The 21,747-nt window shown below is 38.2% G+C and overlaps 1 protein-coding gene across 1 annotated transcript; it reads right to left on the bottom strand.

Moving 5' to 3' along the window:
* Positions 1–6,441: 6,441 nt before the first annotated feature.
* Positions 6,442–21,514, bottom strand: LOC139969810 (histamine N-methyltransferase-like). The gene is made up of 3 exons (XM_071975095.1): positions 21,362–21,514; positions 9,021–9,347; positions 6,442–7,791 (listed from the first exon to the last, which is right to left on the bottom strand). The coding sequence occupies exons 2-3, from the start codon at positions 9,325–9,327 to the stop codon at positions 7,433–7,435; spliced, it is 666 nt and encodes a 221-aa protein (XP_071831196.1). The 5' UTR covers positions 9,328–9,347; positions 21,362–21,514; the 3' UTR covers positions 6,442–7,432.
* Positions 21,515–21,747: the final 233 nt, after the last annotated feature.

The raw sequence follows: 21,747 nt of genomic DNA, 5'->3' as shown, positions 1-21,747 counted from the left end.
CACCCTTTAAAGTCCCTTACAGATAACTACATAAATCGTCAAGTTTCATTACGGAAGTGTATGATGTTGCATCCCCAATATTTCTTCTCCGTATGATTATGATCATTAATTTTTTTTTTTTTGGATTGGCTGAAGGGAAGTGCAATTTTTGACTTTTCTCTTAAATATTTGGGATTGAGTTTTCATTCCAGGGTTTAGAAGGATTAAACCTTTCATTCCCAATTTCCAGTGAGACACTTTTTTTTTTTTACCTTTGCGGCCTGGAAATGATATGATAATATCATGTAGTCTCTCGATTGAGCATTTTTAAAGCTGTTCGCTAAAACAGAGTCCTGGTTGCCCAGTTGCCGATTGTCACCAACAACCAACGGAAGTGCATCACTGGTCGTAATAAAAACATTGATGAAACTTTTATGATCTTAATAATCAAGTACATTTTCTCCAAAAGGATGCATTTCATAGGCAAACAACTTTGTTCATGGGAGGGGGGGGGGGGGGATTTAGGGGGAACTAGTTCTTTCTTACAGGTGAAGCTAATTATTTAATTCTTGCACCTTTTGTGACTGTGTCACATATCTGACAAGTTTACAACTTTTATATCTGTTTATATTTTACACTTTTAATGTTTTTTAGTTCAAGTCTTTCATTACTTATTATTACTATGACAGAGAGTCAACGAAATTCAATCAGATATAATCCCGGCAAAATAATTATAACAACCCCCCCCACCACCTCCCCCTTCCAGTGAGATCATAGATTGTATTATTTGACAAACCTTAAACACTCTAGGAGGGATTGTAGAAATTAGAACTAGAACAAAAGTCCTTTTGAAAACTTTGGCCGAGCTGTAACAGGTCACTTAATTCGGAGGTGTTGTGAAGGAGTCACTGTGTTTTCTTTATAGTGAGGTATTTCGGACATTCTTTTTTGGTTCCTTGCTTTAGCAAAAGGAACCTATGCAGTCAGGTTGGCGTGTGTGTGTGTGTGTGTATGTGTGTATGTGTGTGTGTGTGTGTGTCTGTGACACTTGCTTGGGTACGCTCTATCTCAATAAGGGAATGTTGGATTGAGGCCAAACTTGGACTATAGATCCGCCATATGGAGAAGGTGTGCCCTATTGTTTTTGGTGCCCACAAAGGTCACCAAAGGTCAGTTATGGTCCAAAAACCGAAAATATTAAAACTGCAATAACTCCCAGTGCCAATGTGCGACAAGATTGATATTTTGGGACAAGTTGTGAACTAGTTAGGGGAGCATTTTCAAACTTAACGGTCATGTGATCCGAGGTCACCAAAGGTCAATTAATGATAAAAAACTAGTATTTTTGCAATAACTTGAGAACGAAATGTCTGTTAGGGTTGGGAGTTGCCTCAATGTAATCCAATTGTTGACCCGCATCTGGGTGACCCCTGACCTCAATTTGACCTCTGGTGACCTTTTCATGTTTTTGGGATTTTTACAGTTTCGATGCTATTTTCAGATGTCAAAGGTACCTTCTGATCATAAATGTCAATAGGTTGACCCCGTGTGACCTTTATGTGCGAAGTTATATGGGGTCAAAGTTTTTCGGTCGGAGTTAGGATGGTTGTGCAGACTTTTCGTTTTGTTTTTTGGAATCAGGAGATTAAACTACATCTGAAACCAAGGTCAAAAGGTCAAAGGTCACATTAGGAAAAATGTGCTTATTTTGGGAGGAAACGAGCAAAAAAGAAAATGTTTGGTTTTGATGCTAGATTTGGATATCAAAGGTACCTTCCGATCAAAAATGTCAATTGGTTGACACCCGTGTGACCTTCGTGTGCGAAGTTATACGAGGTCAAAGTTAATTTTCACACATTTAATGCAACAACTCCCAGTTCCAAGGTGTGACATGGTTGATATTTTTGGACAAGTTGCAAATGGTATAGGGGAATATTTTCAAACTTACCGGTCATGTGATCCGAGGTCACCAAAGGTCAATTAATGTAAAAAAACTAGTATTTTGGGGGTAGAAAATGGGCAAAGAAAAAAAATGTTTGAATTTTTATAGTTTGATGCTCTAATTTAGGTCTCATCAATCAAAAATGTCAATAAGTTGACCCAAGGTGACCTTTGTAGGTTAAGTTATATGAGGTCAAAGTTAATTTTCAGACATTTAGTGTAATAACTCCCAGTGCCAAGGTGTTACACAGTTGATATTTTGAGACAAGTTGCAAATGGTATAGGGGAATATTTTCAAACTTAATGGTCATGTGATCCGAGGTCACCAAAGGTTAATTAATGATAAAAAACTAGTATTTTTGCGATAACTTGAGAACAAATTGTCCATTAGGGTTGGGAGTTGCTTCAATGTAATCCAATTGTCGACCCGCATCTGGGTGACCCTTGACCTCAATTTGACCTCTGGTGACCTTTTTAGTGTTTTGTGGATTTTTACAGTTTCGATGCTATTTTCAGATGTTAAAGGTAACTTCTGATCATAAATGTCAATGGGTTGACCCCTGTGTGACCTTCGTGTGCGAAGTTATATGAGGTCAAAGTTAATTTTCAGACATTTAATGCAATAACTCCCAGTTCCAAGGTGTGACAAGGTTGATATTATTGGAGTAGTTGCAAATGGTATAGGGGGATATTTTCAAACTTAACGGTTATGTGATACAAGGTCACCAAAGGTCAATTAATGATAAAAAACTAGTATTTTTGCGATAACTTGAGAACAAATTGTCCGTTAGAGTTGGGAGTTGCTTCAATGAAGTCCAATTGTCGACCCGCATCTGGGTGACCCTTGACCTCAATTTGACCTCTGGTGACCTTTTCGTGTTTTGTGGATTTTTTACAGTTTCGATGCTATTTTCAGATGTCAAAGGTACCTTCTGATCATAAATGTCAATAGGTTGACCCCTGTGTGACCTTCGTGTGCGAAGTTATATGAGGTCAAAGTTAATTTTCAGACATTTAATGCAATAACTCCCAGTTCCAAGGTGTGACAAGGTTGATATTTTTGGAGTAGTTGCAAATGGTATAGGGGAATATTTTCAAACTCAACAGTCATGTGGTACAAGGTCACCAAAGGTCAATTAATGATAGAAAACTAGTATTTTTGCGACAACTTAAGAACAAATTGTCCGTTAGGGTTGGGAGTTGCTCCAATGTAATCCAATTGTCGACCCGCATCTGGGTGACCCTTGACCTCAATTTGACCTCTGGTGACCTTTTCATGTTTTGTGGATTTTTACAGTTTCGATGCTATTTTCAGATGTTAAAGGTACCTTCTGATCATAAATGTCAGTGGGTTGACCCCCATTTGACCTTCGTGTGTGAAGTTATTTGAGGTCAAAGTTAATTTTCACACATTTAATGCAATAACTCCCAGTGCCAAGGTGTGACAAGGTTGATTTTTTTGGACAAGTTGCAAATGGTATAGGGGAATATTTTCAAACTTAACGGTCATGTGATCCAAGGTCACCAAAGGTCAGCTAATGTTAAAAAAGTAGTATTATGAGGGGAGAAAATGGGCAAAGAAAAAATGTTTGAATTTTTACAGTCATGCTCTATTTAGGTCTCACCGATCAAAAATGTCAATTGGTTGACCTCTGGGTGACCTTTGTGTGTGAAGTTACATACAAGTTCAAAAGTTAATTTTTTGACATTTAATGCAATTAAATCTCAATGCCAAGGTGTGACATGGTTGATATTTTGGGACAAGTTGTGAATGGGGTGGTGGAACATTTTGAAACTTCAAGGTCATGTCATCTGAGGTCACCATTGTTATCATATCTGTTGACACGCTTGTAGGTCTCTTATATTTCTTACATTTTCGACGCCATATTTAGATCTCAAAAGTGCCTTTTGATAAAAAATCCGATCACATTTTGTGATCACAAAAGTGTTGGCTATAGTGTTGGTTACTTTATGGGAACATGTAGGACAATTACTTGGACTATTTCAGCCCAATCTTGCTTGATAATATGATGTGTTTTGTCATATACCCCAAGCAAGGAACCACAGTGCCCTTAGGCTCTTGTTAATCTATCCATGTATCTGGAGAAGGAGTAAACTCTTGTTGTGACTCATTAATATATACTGACGATTGACATGCCATATATAATTTATTAAAATGATATAAAAATAAACAAATTTTTAGAATGCTCAAATAGTTGGTAGCAATGTAAATGATCTTGGAATATCATGTCTGACTCGACGTATGTGGGTTTATTTATGAATTAAATATTGTAACAACAGACGTGATAGTAACAATGTCATATTTTTTTATAAATCGAATGTTAAATATTATGAGTATTTTAAGGTACAAAATTTGAATCTTAATCTGCAATTGGGTAAAATTTTGTTGAATGTCATCTGGCTGTAATAAGTAAACTAGTCACAAAACAAAATGTGTTCTAAATTATTATTGGATATTCCGGGGGTTTTTTTCTTCTATTTAACTGTATTTTATTATTCTTATAATTGAAAAAAGTCAAGATTTCTTGTTTTCTCATCAGGCCTGCTACACCTATTAAAAGCCATATTGTCACTAAGGTTTCTCGTTAGAAGCAACAGTATGGAGTGAAATTGTATCTTATCGCAACATTTCAATGCAATGTAATAGCTATAAAACAATGGAACCTAAACCATGCACAGTTCCCAATTGTTTTGTATTTTTACCCACCAGAACAAAATCATCCAATTTGAGATCAACATAGTTAATTTATAAAATAAAAAAATGTTGCACTGCTGTTGATTTTCATGATTTTATTTAATAGATCAAATTGTCGTCAAAGTTGATCATTGTTTAGTTTTGTACATGATGTATAAAGGTTAAATTAGTGAGAATGCAGTTGTGGTCGTGAAACATTAAAAATGTTTTAGTGATATGCATTCTATTTCTTAACAAAGAATTGTGAAACATTAACTATATTTTGTCTTGTAAAAATGTAAAAATATGCAATATTTCAAGGACAATTCTCTTGCAAAGAAATGCGTAGGTGAAGGGTTCAGCTTGTTTAACTTAATTTATATTTATATCTTTTCTAAAGGTTGAAATAAGGGTATGGGGGGGGGGAAACGAAATAAAATCTGAAATAATCTCTAAACATTACTCTGGAAATTAGGTCTTTTCAACATAATATGAAATGTAATTATCTACAATCAGCGATGGCAGCATATGGTTCATCCTTGGGTGGGGGTGGGGGGGCCGGGGGGATGAGGCACAGACTGAGGGGTAGCATGACATGGTGACTGATATATACAAGCTCTCTATCTTGTAAAAGCATGACAATAAGGGTAAAAGATTAGCTTTTAAATGTTACACTCATTTATGAAAAGGGCCATTCTTGAGGTTTGTCACAAGAGAAGGGGGGGGAGGAAGAGGGGGATGGACCGCCGGTGTCTACAAACAGCACGTTTCAACAAATGTACATATGGAGATATTTCTTAGGTACCTTACTCTTTCTTCATTTGCTGTTATATAAATTGTTCATAAAATAAACAGAATATTAACTCAGATAATCTAAACCGGATAATTTTTGGTGATGTTCTTTTATGTTTTTATTCGTCTGTGGTTGTTTTAGAGTTAACTTAGCCTAAGATGTATATATGATTCATACTTTCTCTCCATCACCCTACCCTTCCTACATGCTGAAATGTACTCTCTCTAACTGTGAGGGGAAATTGCCTCATTTTGTAACTTTTCAAATGGATTTAAATGCTGTTTAATAATTGATGACCCACCCCCCCCTCAATCTCAAAAATATAAAGATATATAAATGAATCTTTTGCCACACACCAACATAAATATGGCATTCCTCTCTACAAAACATGGCAGGTGGACTGTTTGTCATTCCCAAACCCCATCAATTTTCCTTGCAAATGTATACTCAAGTCATAATTGCATGTAAAGTATTTCTTATGAAATGTCACCCAAGTTAGAGGAGCCTGGCCACAAATACCAAACAACTTGATCCACTCTCAACCTCATAATTGTAAAGGGTGTGAAGACTCGCGCAAAAAGAAACGTCTTATGGCGGTTATCTGTCTGCATTTTGTAGCGACACGAACAAAACGTCACTTGCAAGCAACAGAAAGTTAACTTTTAGATGGCCCCATGCGGTTTGAGGCGAGTCTTCAATGCCTTTAAGTGGTCCAAGTTTCCAGTACCCTGCACCACCACATGGTATATTGTATCAACATGTACACACAGAAGTGTTGGTAGACATCTGTATCAATGGATGTTGTTGAGGGGGGAGGGTGGGGGGTTGGACCAGTAGGGACCTCGCAATCATCTTTTCCCAGTTGGTTACATGACTGATTAATTAGAAAGTAAAAGCAATGATAGGTATTATTATTGTAAGGGTGTTAGCCAAGTGCTGAAAATAATTGTTTGTTCTTGATCAGAGAACCCTGGGTTTGGTGTGATGACCAAACACAGAGCAAGACACATAAAAAATGGAAAACTCAACTGGATTGGATTAAATTAAATTATAATTACGAATAACAAACAATTTACAGCTGATCTGGGCCCAGAATAAGAATTACATAAAATGACTTACAGTTGTCAGGTGCGCACCCCAATAGTTAATGTTATTATAATATGCTTAATTTAAATGCTGATTCTGGTTGGCTGGCCCGCTGGTGTCATCAAGGATGTCATCTGACCTTCCACGACATCAGTATATATGGAGTCCTCCAATGGTCAAATAATATAAAAGGAAATAGTGTTCCAGCATAGCGTTCGTCAAATTACAATATAAAAGGAAATAGTGTTTCAGCATAGCGTGTTACAGAGTATCCATATATAACAAATATTGTGTCCCAGACAGCCAGATAAAACTGGATTGTAACAAACAGTGTCCCGGACAGCCAGATAAATTTAGCGGTGATAGTAACAAATATAGTGTTCCGGACAGCCAGATAAAGCGGTGATATAAACTGTTACAAATATAGTGTCCCAGAAATCCAGATGAAATAAAGAAGGATTACAGAATTTTCCACTTAGAAGATTTACAATAAAACAACTATCCAAAATGATTAATAATTAATAAGTCTCCTTTCTCTAGACTTTCCACTAAGAAGATGTACAATAAAACAAACTATCCAACATTAAAACTATATTTCTTCTCATTAGCAACTGTCTTGCTCCAATACTCATGGCCAACTGCCTGACTCCCTATACCCTCACAAAACTCCTTCGTTCCTATAATATATACACACAGACCCCATTCCCTGTGAGGGTTATTCCCAGGAAGAACAAAGATAGTTGCTTAGCAACCCAGAAGAGGTAGCAGTGTAAGAGGTGTTAATCCCACCCTTTTGCCACCAAAACAACATACAAATACACACACTGTACAAATGCATAGCCCTCTGTACAGTGAGCACTGCACAGTGCACTAATAAACAAGTAAAACTATGGCACAAAAGAAAACTTTATGTAAGAGCTGACCATCTTACATCATTATCATTTCTTTTGAACTACTATCGCTCCCCATCCCTCATTGAGCATAAACCGCCCATCATCATCTATCTTACAACATTCTGGTCCTTTCAGAAAGTCCAAGAATCCATCAAGCAAAGTCGGTGGCGCTGTTTTCCTAAAGTTCTTGATATGAGCTAAGAAATCGAGTAACATGTCTCCCTTTGTGTCGATGCCCTCTTTAAAGCAACTGGAAATATCCATGTAACTAATGCCCTCTATGACGTCATAACCGATTCCCTTCTTCCCGAGGAATTTCGTCACCTGATTGATGTGAACTAAGTTACTTGCATCATCTGCTAGCATCGGGAATTTTGTCCAAATATTGGCAAATCCGCAATCACCTGTTGAGAAAAACAAGAAAGAAAACAATTCAGAGAGAAAAAGCTTTGAACAAACTGTTCATCTACTTAAAAAAGTCTGAATGTGAATCCGAAAACTGGGAAATGGAAGAAAGTTTAGGGGTGTGGAGGGGTGTGATGTGGTAGCAGAATCTTCTTCAGAGGCATACTGGAGCAAAAACAGAGCAAAACAATAGAAGACAATAATCGATTTATAATCTTTCTGATACCATAATTAAATTTGGCTCTCCAAACTCACTGTAGGCAGTCGATACCAGGGAACTCAAACACTGAAATGTAACCACTTTCATGGCTGCAGTTTTTATTTTGGGAGATACGTTGTGTATTTTAAGCATTATGTTCTATGTTATAGATTTACATTTGGGTACAGCTTATGATTCGGTCGTTTCCAAAGTTGATAAATTCAGTTTTCATTTAATTGATTCACTTCAGACAGAGTTGCTACTGTTCAATAGTTCAGCAAACAAGGAACATGTGAGTGCTAGTTACTTTATAACGCAGCATTCCGTATTTCACGAAATGAGGCTTTAAAATATGATTATTTTGAAATGCTCCTTTAAGGTTGCAGCTGCACTGATAACGCTAGCTCCTGATTTAGGTCTAAATTTGAACCATAGACAGATGAGGGTACTTAAATAATTTTAAAAAATGCAAGAGAAGTACAAACAGGGTCGTAGCCAGGAATTATGTGCACTTAATGTGCTATTTATGGAAGGGCAGAATACTCGTGTCATATAACTTGTGAATTATTTTGTAAACATATTCAGTGGTGAGCCCCTCCTCCTCCCCCGGCTCGCGTGCCCTGACTACGGAATGGGGTTATAACCTGTACAGCTTTAGCATTGTTTTTAACACTATATGCAGTATTATATTCAATTTTGTGCCTACAGTCATTCTCTAAAGATAGTCAGTATTGGCCCCAAATTTAAGAATGCCACAAAAAAAAGTTCAAACGTACTTTGCTGGTGGTTCGGTATCTCCCAGTTACTTTCAGACATTGAGGAGGGGTAAACTAGATAATTAAATTATTTCACAGAGGTAAACTATATTTTGAGAGTGATAATTAATGTGGTAATTAAATATCTGGTAATTAAATATATAATTAAATAAGTGGTAATTAAATATCTGTTGAAGTTGGAGCGTGTATGACCACTTTTTGAATTTCTAGCATATTTGGGGCCAATACTAAAAACCCTTGTGAAATAAAGTACCTGAATTTAACGTAATGAACAAAACTCCTCCTGGTTCCAATAGGTCGAACATATTCATGATCGCTTCTTGCCAGTTTCTCAAATAGTACAATACAGCGACGGCACTGATGAAATGAAATCTGATTGGCTCTTCACATCGTTGAATATTCATACTGTCATAAAATTGTTCCCACGTTTTTTGTTGCCAGGTCCATTCTACACCTGCTATACCCTTTGTCGTGACCATATTCATATAATCATGAATACTAACCAGTGGTTCTAACACTGTGGCTGAAATATGTGGATATCTAGTGGCAAAACGTTCCATCAAATCGTAGTGTTTTTTCCCTGTTCAAAAGAAAAATGAAATCTCATATTTTGAAATACAATTTCGGAAGGCTTTCATTGATAATTCCTATCAGTTCATGTTGGCGTCTGTGTTATAGCGTATATACACACCTGACGATGATCACACGGTCACACTCTAGATGCAAGGGGACTGGGGTTGAGAGCGGATCAGTCCGTTCGTAGTTCGGTTTTTCGTGCCCAAGTTCTTTCTTCATTGGTTGGGCTTTTCTCAAGAATCACTATATACAAGATATATGCGTAGTATTTCTTCTATTAAGTGTATATATCGGGTCTCCCACAATTTGTCCTTCGCGAATCTCGAACACTGAGGATTATGACCCCTAAATATGCGTTCTTTTCAGAGTTTCCTACTCCTCTACTCATATCTCCTACTTCTCTGTCGCCCCCCCCCCCTTCACACACACACACACACTCGTCTGATTTCTCCCTCCACCTCTCTCCACCCACCCCCTCCCTCTCTCTCAACATACCGCCCTCAAGTGATCACTCTTAAGTTGTAAAACTGCCCAGCCCCTCTCTTGCCCCCCTCCCTTTCTACATATCTTTTCTTCCAAGCCTTACTCCGCCTTTCTCTTCATTGTCTCTTTCCCTCTTAATTATTATGGCTCACAAAAGATCTCTGTAAATACCGGTCTGCTCAACAGAAGCCCCCCCCCCAGCCCACAGGTAACTTTTAACCCCCTCCTCAACGTAAACAAGAAAGTCCATGTGAAAAAGATCAGTTGCCCACCGGGTTTTTATTAATCTGTTCTTCACCATAAATTTGTCACACGTACATCCATCCGTCAATATTCATTTACGATTACTAATAAAAAAATACTGATCAATATCTGTCGTATAATGCAATTTATGCAGCTTCAATTAATCATTCATTCACATTGCCAGCCATGCAAGCGCCATGCAGTTAATCACGATCGCCATATATTTTATACAGTATAACTGCAATGAGTTGCTAGCAATAGCGCTGAAGTACTACCATCAGAAAGTAACCAGATGTTTCATTTTAATAGTGAGGTGTCAAAAAAATATGCTGAAATATTTCCGCAGCCTTGACTCGTATGAAGCTACCATTATAAACCCAATGGAAAACAGCGTTACTTGTCTTGCATAGGAAAATATAATACTTCAATTTTGTCAATTTTGCAAAAGGAACACAGTGGAGATTCTGACCCCCATCAAAAACGAGTCTATTAGTACCTAACATTCTTTGTAGCAATCTGAACTGAAAGAATTGAAGCTTGGCCTCAGAAAGAGTGCTCCAATGTATACTAACAATGCGACGCCAGAAGACAGACTTGAAAAGTTAACTTTACTTCAACCAGACCTCCTCCATTCAATTGGAATGGCATTAATTAAGCCCCAATAAGTTGTAAACGTGAAAGCACGCAGCTGGTATTTATTTTCAAAAGCCTTAAAACACAGAGGAGCTCTGTTCTCGTCGAAGAGATTGCCCACAAATAGGCCTAAAATCCCTTTTTTATACAAAATATTGTTAAAAACTACATTACCATTGTTGCGTTAGTGAGAGTTTCTACAAAAATATTCATCTCCGAAGGAGTCCGTGGGTGGTATATAAGTGATGTCACACCATGCCTCACATATTTGTTTAATAAAACCCTTAGAAATGTTTTTGACATCAGATTTCTGACAATTGCATTAAAAAAAACAGTGCGATACCAAAAGATAATAAGTAGAGATCGAAGAAATATTTCCACGATCCATCCATATCATTTGTATAACGAGGTCAATGTGAGGTACCTTTAAATCCCCTCCCCCCCCCCTCACCTAATCAATTTATTATCGATGAACGTTTGAACTTTGTCTGGATTGCCAAGCCAAACTAAATCAAATATTTGGTTTCCTTCCCCCTGGGGTCAACTCTCCAGTAGACCAAATACGTAAACAATTTTGAAGTCTCGATAGTTTCGGAATGAAATTCAAACGAAATAGGTCGTCGCCGTTTATTAGTAAGACAATGCCTTAGATATTTACTGGACCTTGAGTAAGTTTAATACCGAACTCATTAATAAACACTGGACTACGGTGAATAACAAGAGCCTAAGGGCACTGCCACTGCGGTTCCTTGCGCAGGGGTATATGACAAGGGCGTAGGAACCGGGGGGCTGGGGGGCGCCAGCCCCCCAGTGAAAAATGTGGAGGGGCGGAAGTATCATTCCGCCCCCCCGCTCCGCAAGTCAGAAAACCCCTTTTTCATTTCCAAATGAGAAAAAAAATCTCATTTGGAGCACCAAATTGCATCTAAGGCCAGGTGAAAGTACAAAATTAAGTTTACAAAATGGAGTGGGTGTTGAAGTGTGCTATATTGCACCAAATTGCATCTGAGGCCACCTGGAAATGCAAAAAATTCCAAAGGGGAGGGGGACACCCCCTCCCCTTAGACCCCTCCCCCAGGCCGGCCATCAGTCTTCAGCCCTCCCACTCAAAAGTACCTTCCTACGCCACTGGTATATGACAATACACATAATATTATCATAGCAAGATTTGGCTGAAATAGTCCAAGTAATTGTGGTCCTACATGTTCCCATAAAGTAACCAACACTATAGCCAACACTTTTGTGATCACAATTGTGATCGGATTTTTGATCGGAAGGCACTTTTGAGATCTGAATGTGGCGTCGAAAATGTAAGAATATAAGGTCACCTACAAGCGGGTCAACAGATATGATAACATTGGTGAACTCAGATGACATGACCGTTAAGTTTGAAAATGTTCCACCACCCCATTCACAACTTGTCCCAAAATATCAACCGTGTAACACCTTGGCATTGGGATTTAATTGCATTAAATGTCTAAAAATTAACTTTGAACTTGTATACATAACTTCACACGTAAAAGTCACCCGGAGGTCAACAATTGACATTTTTGATCGATGAAACCTAAATAGAGCATCAAAACTGTAAAAATTCAAACAATTTTTTCTTTGCCCATTTTCTCCCCCCAAAATACTAGTTTTTTAACATTAATTGACCTTTGGTGACCTCGGATCACATGACCGTTAAGTTTGAAAATATTCCCCTATACCATTTGCAACTTGTCCAAAAATATCAACTGTGTCACACCTTGGCACTGCGAGTTATTGCATTAAATGTCTGAAAATTAACTTTGACCTTGTATAACTTCGCACACGAAGGTCACATGGGTGTCAACCCATGACATTTTTGATCGGAAGGTACCTTTGATATTCAAATCTAGCATCAAAACCAAACATTTTCTCTTTTGCTCGTTTCCTCCCTAAATAAGCACATTTTTCTAATGTGACCTTTGACCTTGGTTTCAGATGTAGTTTTATCTCCAGATTACAAAAAACAAAACGACAAGTCTGTACAGGCATCCTAACTCCGACCGAAAAACTTTGACCCCATATTACTCCGCACAAAAAGGTCACACGGGGTCAACCTATTGACATTTATGATCAGAAGGTATCTTTGACATCTGAAAATAGCATCGAAACTGTAAAAATTCCCAAAACACGTAAAGGTCATCAGAGGTCAAATTGAGGTCAAAGGTCACCCAGATGCGGGTCGAAAATTGGATTACATTGAGGCAACTCCCAACCCGAACGGACATTTCGTTCTCAAGTTATTGCAAAAATACTAGTTTTTTACAATTAATTGACCTTTGGTGACCTCGGATCACATGACCGTTAAGTTTGACAACATTCCCCTATACCATTTGCAACTTGCCCCAAAATATCAATCTTGTCGCACATTGGCACTGGGAGTTATTGCAGTTTTAATATTTTCGGTCTTTGGACCATAACTCACCTTTGGTGACCTTTGTGGGCACCAAAAACAATAGGGCACACCTTCTCCATATGGTGGATCTATAGTCCAAGTTTGGCCTCAATCCAACATTCCCTTATTGAGATAGAGTGTACCCAAGCAAGTGTCACAGACGCACACACACGCACACGCACACACTTACACACACACCAACCTGACTACATAGGTTCCTTTTGCTAAAGCAAGGAACCAAAAAGGACCCAACGGAAACAAATAAGACTTGCTCAAATTCACGGCAAAACCAGACGAGAGCTTGAAGTTATTAAGAAAACGATGAATTTCCTTAAGAGAATCTCTGTTATGATCAATAAAAAAGACGGCGTCATCCGCGTATTCGGTCTTTCTTCTTGTTATTATTATTTATTTATTTAATTAACTTTTTTCTTTCAAATCGGTTGTTTTACTCACCTGATCCACAACCAATTCCAAGTGTTTTGAATGTTGTCGTCAATGTGGTGGATTTCCTTGATTCAGTAGGCAGATGCATGCCATTTCCAACTTTGTCAAATAATTCTTCATCAAAAACCAAATCGAGCCATTGAAACCAAGATTTAAATGAATCACAGCGTTCGATGTATTCCTGCCAACATTTAGCAAAATGCTCTGCATCATGATATATGCTTTCCATTTTCAAAGTTATTTATAAACACCTATATATACGGTATCATTAAGCTTATGGTTATTTATAACCGTGTAGGAGACTATACGACTGCACAGTCATGTGTATAAATACCAGCAACTGTATACTCATATCATATCTGCCGTAGGTCAGGCGTAACCCGGATCAGATCAAGTTTTATATTATATTGGTTTCCAACTATAGTGCTGATAATTAGGATGCCAGCTGCCTCGTTTTACTGCAATGCTCATCTACGATTGTGCTTCCCTCACTCGCGTTGGATATGCGTGCTAGACAGCCAGCTAAACAAATATGAGGCAAAGACAGGTCCAGCTTTTCTGTATAAGTTACCCACTTGTATTTGTGTGGTAAAACTGTGAAACAAGATAAATGATTCATAATAATACTACAGCATTACGAGATTAATTACTAAACTAAATACGATAATGAATGATCGTACTCCGAACAGTGTCATGCCAACGTTGTCGGTTATGATGATTATATCATAACTATGACTGAGTATGACAGAGACGAGAATAAAGTAGGTTAGGGGCCTACCTCTAATAGCCCTACTACCTTCAGATTTACTAACTGATTAACACATCTTATCTATCGGATAACACCCATGAACTGGAAGATAGAAACTACAAATGCTAAAATAAGTAATTTAATTAGAACAAGAAGTATACTATAAGATCCTATACCTAACAAAGACGTGATACACATCATCATGTGATTATAACGGTGAGCAAACACATAGTATTTGACTGTGCTCTCATGGAGTCATGGTACATATTGAGTTGCCGATATAATAAATTAACTACTCCTAATAATTGTGGTCAACATTCTAAACAATTGGAGTCACCTCAGTAACAGGTCATTTCCTAAGTTCTATTGAATAAACAAAACATCGAGTACTTACGAACTATTAATTTGCCAGGACAAAAACTGTAAACCCAAAAGAGAGGCTGGTAGGCGTATAATACAGTGTTAGTGCAGCCGCTAATACACAACAACTGGATTCAGCAGTGTACAATCTGCTAAAACAAACTGTCTCAAACAACTGAAGTTATGAGAACAGCTGAGGGAGAAATTTTCAAATCTGACCTTAGGCAGCCTTTAATGAGTAGAGACAGAAAGGAATGTCGCACAGAGGCCGGACTAATGTGACCCCCTGATATCCTATAGCCAGACCCGCTTTACATCTAAGGTGAAGGACACTAAATTACTGACAGGTGCAATAACTGTAAATATATTAAAGGGCTTGAACACGGGCATCACTTGAATAGGGTTCAATGAGCTTCTTTTAGCTTCCTATCCCGTTGAAATTGTTACTATTTTAACACATTAGAAATTTGGAACACCGAAGGTACAGTAGACAACCATTAAAACTTTTATCGGATGATGAACCAAAATTACCGTAATAATTTAAAAAAAAATTAAACATGAAACAGAAGATGATATAAATTATAATATATATGACACGATCATGTACTTAAAGAGGTGATCATGTACGATGGTTAAACTGCGTCATCTTGCTGATGAAATACTGGAGGGTGTATATAGGGAGGTGGGATGAGAGGGTGAGGGGGGGGGTGAGTTCTATCTCTTGCTCGAAAGGTCTACAGGAGGGATAGCTGAATTCAATCTGCTACAATTTTCACTGAACAAGCGGCAATCCTTGCAATGAATATGGAAACGTTTGGCATTGCAAAAACAGTATATATCTTAGTTTATTCTGTATAGTATAGGTCTTTTATAGACACATATAACTGAATGGTAGGATGATGAAGACAAAAAAATAACCTGGAGGCAAAAATTTGATGCGAATATTATTCAAATTTAACTTTATAAATTTGTCTTCTCTTTAAAATAAGGGAGAAATTGAATATACTTATAAGGGCAGAGGATCAATGCATGGCTACATGGTTATTATATTGATAATTAAAGGCATTGAAGACTCGCCCCAAACCGCGTGCGGCCATCTGAAAAAAAAGCTTTATTGTTAAAAACACCACCAAGTGACCTAGTTTCGTCTTTTATAACAAATGTGTAATGAGTATGTATAGTTGTATACTGTACTTTATCTCTCCTTATGGATTCGGTCAAACGTTTACTCGGCATTTAGAACCTGTCCGGAATATTAGCAACATGGGTTTTCATATATTGAGGAAATATTTTAGAGATATTTACATTGCATCATTGATGTTATATTGAAGGCTATTCAGAGACAGCATTGGTGATATGCAACTTTTGCTTACAGCAACAGCTATCCAAGCAAATGAAAGTATAGATCTTTTGAGGAAATTATGTATATATTTTCTTTTCCTCAAGTGTTCATGCAAAAGTAAATTTCTTCATGAAGCAAGAAGTTGAAAAGACAAGATGTTAAGTAATATGTAAATTTGAAGAAAATTTGTTGATGTCATAGTCTAGGGCCAGGATACTCAACCTGGGGTCCGCGGACCCCTAGGGGGTCCGTGAAATTTATTTGGGGGTCCGTGAGGGCAAAGGGGTCCGCAGGGGGTCCGTGAAGAAATAAGGGTCCGTGAAAAAAATAAGGGTCCGCGAAAGCCGAAGAGGTTCGTGAAAAATGGAATGAGAGATATAGTCGAAGGAAGAAGTATGTATGCCTCTAGAAATCTAGGCTAGGCTAGCCGTCAATACGTCGGACCCTGATGATCAGACCGTATCGTCAGTAGTCGATAAATGTTGAATCGTGCGTTCCCCGATGAAAACAAGTTATATAGTTTCTCATTAAGGTATACATTCGGTGAGGTATGGATAACATGCCACCCGAGTGTTGTGTATAACTTAACTGCACACTATACATCCTAATATGCAGAGCAATAACTATGATGCGTTGCTCACTGTTGACACAGCGAAGCGCGGTAGTTATAAGGCTTTGGTGGAGGTAAAGTTATAACTAACTTGGATTTGACACAAAAAAAAACGGTGCCATTTGCAGCTATCTCTGACAAAGAAAACCCATATTTCTCCTGACCTCATGCAGAATCAACCAGTTTGTACCTGACAAATCATCGCTTCCAAATTAACATTTAATTGGGAATATATAATTTGAAAGTAAGGATTTCCAAGTAGGCCTATGCCTAGCAATACTTGCAGGTCTAGGAAAACTGCATTCCAGGCCCAGAAAAATGCATTTCTAAACAAATTCTTGAACATAAATTTACTTCAAAAGTCACAAAATAATGCACCATTTTGCATCTAACCCTCAAATATTGAAAAAAAAAATCAAAAGGGGAGGGGAACACCCCTCCCCTTATACCCCTCCCCAGGTCGTCGGTCACTGTCCGGGGGTCCTCCAAAAATTTCAGTTGATCTCAAGGGGTCCCTGGATAGAAAAAGGTTGAGAACCTAGGGTCTAGGGGTCTCTTTTATGGTATCGAATATCTAGTACTTTGGTACTTTACTAGACTATCAATTCGGAGTGCATACCTAGGGTCACCATGCTATCGAGTCACATTTTCTTGATTTTCTTGAAGTGGATGTATATGAAGTGGATGTATATGATTCACAAGGTTTCAAAGCAGTTTTGAAACTATGCCTTCATTAAAGAGGAGGTTTGTAAATAGGTTTGTAATATTTTAAGGTTCCTTTTTTAGTGTGTGAATTTTTTCATGGAACGCCAAGGTGTTCTGTTCAGTTAAAAGATAACTAAGTCCAGTATTCTCTGATCTCACCCCAATCACGGCATGATTTCACTTTTGATATAAATGTATTATTGATGTATGAAATGCATAAATGTATTTTGTAAGAGATACTGCATATTTTGCTGTGTCATGTAACTTTAAGATACCTTAATGATATTTTTTTTAGATTACATCATATGATGTCATCAATATTGAAGAGGTACCGTACACCAAAAAATTCATGGAGTTAGTGTCAATGTATATACCATATGATCATTTTGACTTACTGACTTAGGTGCGTAGGACGCTGTGTCCCTTTGCCCTCTGGCGAGTAATCCTCCTCCAATTTGGTCTATCTGCTGCGCAACTTTCAACAGCTTGGGTTGTCATACCTAGGTCTTTCTGGATTAGGTCCTTCCATCTTGAAGGTGGTCGTCCTGGAGGTCTTGGCTTGCTGAAGTCATTCTTGAATGCTTGATATGGAAGCCGATGCTCCGGCATCCTAAAGACATGGCCGACCCATTTCAGGCGTCTCTTGCAGATTGCATCATTGATGGTAGTTGTTACATTCAGCCTTTGTCTGATGGTGTTGTTCCTCACTTTATCTAGGATGGAGACACCCAGTATTGCTCTGAGACATCTCATTTCAAAGACATCAAGTCGATGACGATCTTTTTCACGGAGTGCCCAGGATTCAGAGCTGTAAGTTGCTATTGGCAGAATGAGGGCCTGGTAAATCCTTACTTTCAGGGATCTGGTGATGTCATGGTTTGACCAGATGGTATTTTTCAGACTTCCAAAAGCCCAGGAAGCCAACCTTATGCGGCGTTTAACGTCTTCATCCATTGAGGGGACATTGCTGCCCAGGAAGACAAAGTTGTCAACTTTCTGAACAGGTACTTGGTTAAGGAGAACATCTTTGGTGTCTTCAGACACTATTTTACACTTTGTTGGGTTGATTTTCATTCCCCATCTTGTGCATGCTTCTTGAAGTTTGTTGGTGGCCTCCTGTAGGCTGTCAAGGTCCATTTCTATGAGAGTGGTGTCATCAGCATAACGGATGTTGTTTATACACATGTTGCCCATCTTCAGACCTGAGTCAAGATTTTGTATCTCTTTCATGACAAACTCCAGGTAGATGTTGAAGAGACAGGGAGATAGTAGGCAGCCTTGTCTGACACCAACTTGAACCTCAAACCACTCAATGATCTTTCCATTCACCATTACAGAGCACTTTGTTTTCTCATACATCCTTGCTATAAGGTCTACTAGCTTTGGATCTACTCCAATTGAGCGCAGGCATTTCCAGAGAGCCTCCCTCCAAATAGTGTCGAAGGCTGCTTTGAAGTCCACAAAGTTCCAGTGAAGCGGTATTTTCCTCTCTTTGGCTTTTTCGAAGATCTGGCGGACTGTGAAGATGGCATCTGTTGTTCCTATGGAGGCTCTGAATCCGCACTGCTCCTCACTGAGGTGGTTTTCTACAGTATCTTGGATTCTAGTAAGCAGCATCCTGCAGAAGACTTTTCCAGGGATGGACAGAAGAGCAATGGCTCTGTAATTGGCAGGATCAAGCTTGTCACCTTTCTTATAAACAGGAGTTACCAGACCTCTGCTCCAGTCTTCTGGGACCTCCCTATCTGACCAAGCTTTGTTGATGACTTTGAGGAGCATCCGATTCATCAGTGGTCCTCCTTCTTTTAATACTTCAGCTGATATCCTGTCACAGCCACAGGCTTTATTGTTTTTCAGCTTTTTGACAGCCTCTTCTACTTCCTCTAGGGTAAAAGGTAAGCTGGTGGTATTACGGTTGACAGGCTCCGGGATGGTTTTAAGGATATCATCATCTCTGGGGAATTCTGTGTTTAGATGTTTGTTGAAATGATCTTCCCAACACTTCATCACTTCGTCTGGAGCTGTCCTATGATCATTTTAATAATGCGTAACCAAGATGTTAACCTTTGAGATATATGCAGACCATTTATTGAAGTCAATGAATATTAATGAATGTGCTTACACCACCTTCTTGAGATTATGATAAGTTAAAGCAGTATGATGTTAAAATTTTGGAGTATCCAAAAAATTTAAAAGATTGAGGGGGATGTTATGATATAGTAATACTGCCTCTTTGATCTTCCGAAAAACTCCATCGAGACATCGTACAGGCCCCTTATATATTTATCTAGGTCGAGGATTCAGTTTTCCCACGAGAAGTTTTAACTATCTTATTGAATCATGTAACAGGGCCTTTTCCCAAAATAGATTCGATGTGTCTGTAGAACATTCGAGAAGGTTCTTCTCACGTGGTATGGAAGTTTCCATATAGAAAGGGGTGGACTTCCAAACTCCCAACCAATCAGTGCAGATCAGTCCTTTACGTAGTGATTTTTATATCGTAAGCTAATACAGGATGAGCAGGTTATTGGCTGCCTTCTGATTATGCGCAGAAGGATTTTATAGAAGTAATCTATAAAGCGCGGCATGGTCTCGCAAGTTCTTCACTTCGTCACTAATTTGAGTACGTAATTGACGGAGTCAGATCATTGTAATTTTATTAGAGAAGAGAATCGACAGAGAAGAAATTATACCGAATCACTAATCAAATCCTATCTCGTCAACTTGTTTTTCTGAGAACTCATTGTTTTCCTCTATCGCCCGTTCGAGACGTCTCCTGAAGAAGCATAAAATACGGCATCAAGATAACCCCAGTACATCTCTCTCGCGAGTCCCGATATAATATTACATGTCGGAGGAGCCGGGCTTGTCATAATATTACACTAAGTGCCAAACCTTAGTTCACAGAAAGTAATGATGTTGTACTCTACTATGGAGACTGGAAAAGCAATCATAGTGGCGAGTGAAATTTGCGTTTTGGCCAGTAGATTTTTCGTCACGGTCGCCAAATAGCGAGTACTATCAAAATATTTGTCGAGGTATGAGAAGAAGCCTTTTGCCTTTGGTAGAGGTCAACCCTTATGCTGAATACAAGAAAAGTTTCCATCTAGGTCATCAGCTGCCAATGTGAATATTGTTTGTCATATCTCAGTGCTTTTTGCTCTACTACTTAGTTTGAAGTATGTTGTTCATCCTGGCTATACGCATTTTGTGTCACAGTCTTATAAGATAATTCATGTAGCATCATCGAAACCGCAAATCGGTTTTACTGTCTGGATTAATTACGAAATACTAAAGTCAAAATGTGAAAATCTTTAGAGCGCGTTTTCTGTAAATTCACTTTTTGCACGTTCGTCACAACGTCAGATTAGGGACGATTTCTAGGCTTTAACATAGAATATTACAACTTATAAGTGATAGCCCTACGAGTTAATTTAGTAAATGAAATATTTTCAGTTTCTAGTCTCCGGAAAATAAACTAATTTCATCATTTCTTTTCATAGTGAGCCGGTATATTTTTGACGATATGGTTTTCAAAGTTAATTTCATTTTATCGCATGCAGAATAATAACATTAACTTTAGAAATTCCATGTACACAACATATTTGGTTTGCATTGTAGGAGGGCTTTACCACCAAACAAGAAATTTCAGGTTAACGCTTAGCTAGGCTGAAATATGAAAGATAAATTGCTGGTTGATAGTCATTGCTTTTATGATATAAATAAGCCCATCTTCATTTCTGTTTCTTTAACTCTATAACTTTCCTCTTTGAAATTCGAGAAAGAACACTTCGTGCTCAGTCAGTTCACGTATCCATTAAATTATAGAGTTTTCTTGTTGTATTGATTACAGTTCGGACTGTTTTGGATTTCATATTTTATTTCAAGCTGACTTTGGCTGTAAACACTTGCTACCAGCTATATACGTCGTTGCTTAACCGATGTTAAACGTATTTAAAAAAGAAACATATGAAAGATCACTCCACAGAATAAAATTATGGTATTTCAAATCAAACAGAACCTACCTGATCGAATCCAGTAATATCTTGAAGTGTCAGCCACACAAATCTTCAGTATTTGTGTCTAATTGCGTGCAGCAAAGAGCCTCACGTCTTTTCGGTTTGTTGTAGTATTTTATTTACATTCAGTGTTAAACAAACTTTCTACAACATTCATAGTTGAATAAAGCACGAGGAAAATTCCAGCCGGAGATTCCATGCACTACGGATGCGTTGGTGGAGCATTCGTACAACTAAAGCAACTTTAGTTGTTGCCTGCCTGAAGGCATACATACACACGCCCACGCATATGGTTGGCCCATACAGCATACATACACACATACATATATGCATACACGCACACGCCCACACATACACCCATACATACTTACATATATACACACATACAAACG

The sequence above is a fragment of the Apostichopus japonicus genome, chromosome 7 (genome assembly GCF_037975245.1).
Source record: "Apostichopus japonicus isolate 1M-3 chromosome 7, ASM3797524v1, whole genome shotgun sequence".
Taxonomy (NCBI): Eukaryota; Metazoa; Echinodermata; class Holothuroidea; order Aspidochirotida; family Stichopodidae; genus Apostichopus; species Apostichopus japonicus.
The sequence above is the reverse complement of the archived record's forward strand: the minus strand, read 5'-3'. Positions and strand labels throughout refer to the sequence as shown.

Bases quoted from the DNA above. Each gene is read 5' to 3' on its own strand.
- LOC139969810 (XM_071975095.1), bottom strand. From the start codon at position 9,327: ATGGAACGTTTTGCCACTAGATATCCACATATTTCAGCCACAGTGTTA. The intron at 7,792-9,020 runs GTACTTTATTTC...TTTTCTCAACAG, and splicing joins GTTCATTACGTTAAATTCAG to GTGATTGCGGATTTGCCAAT.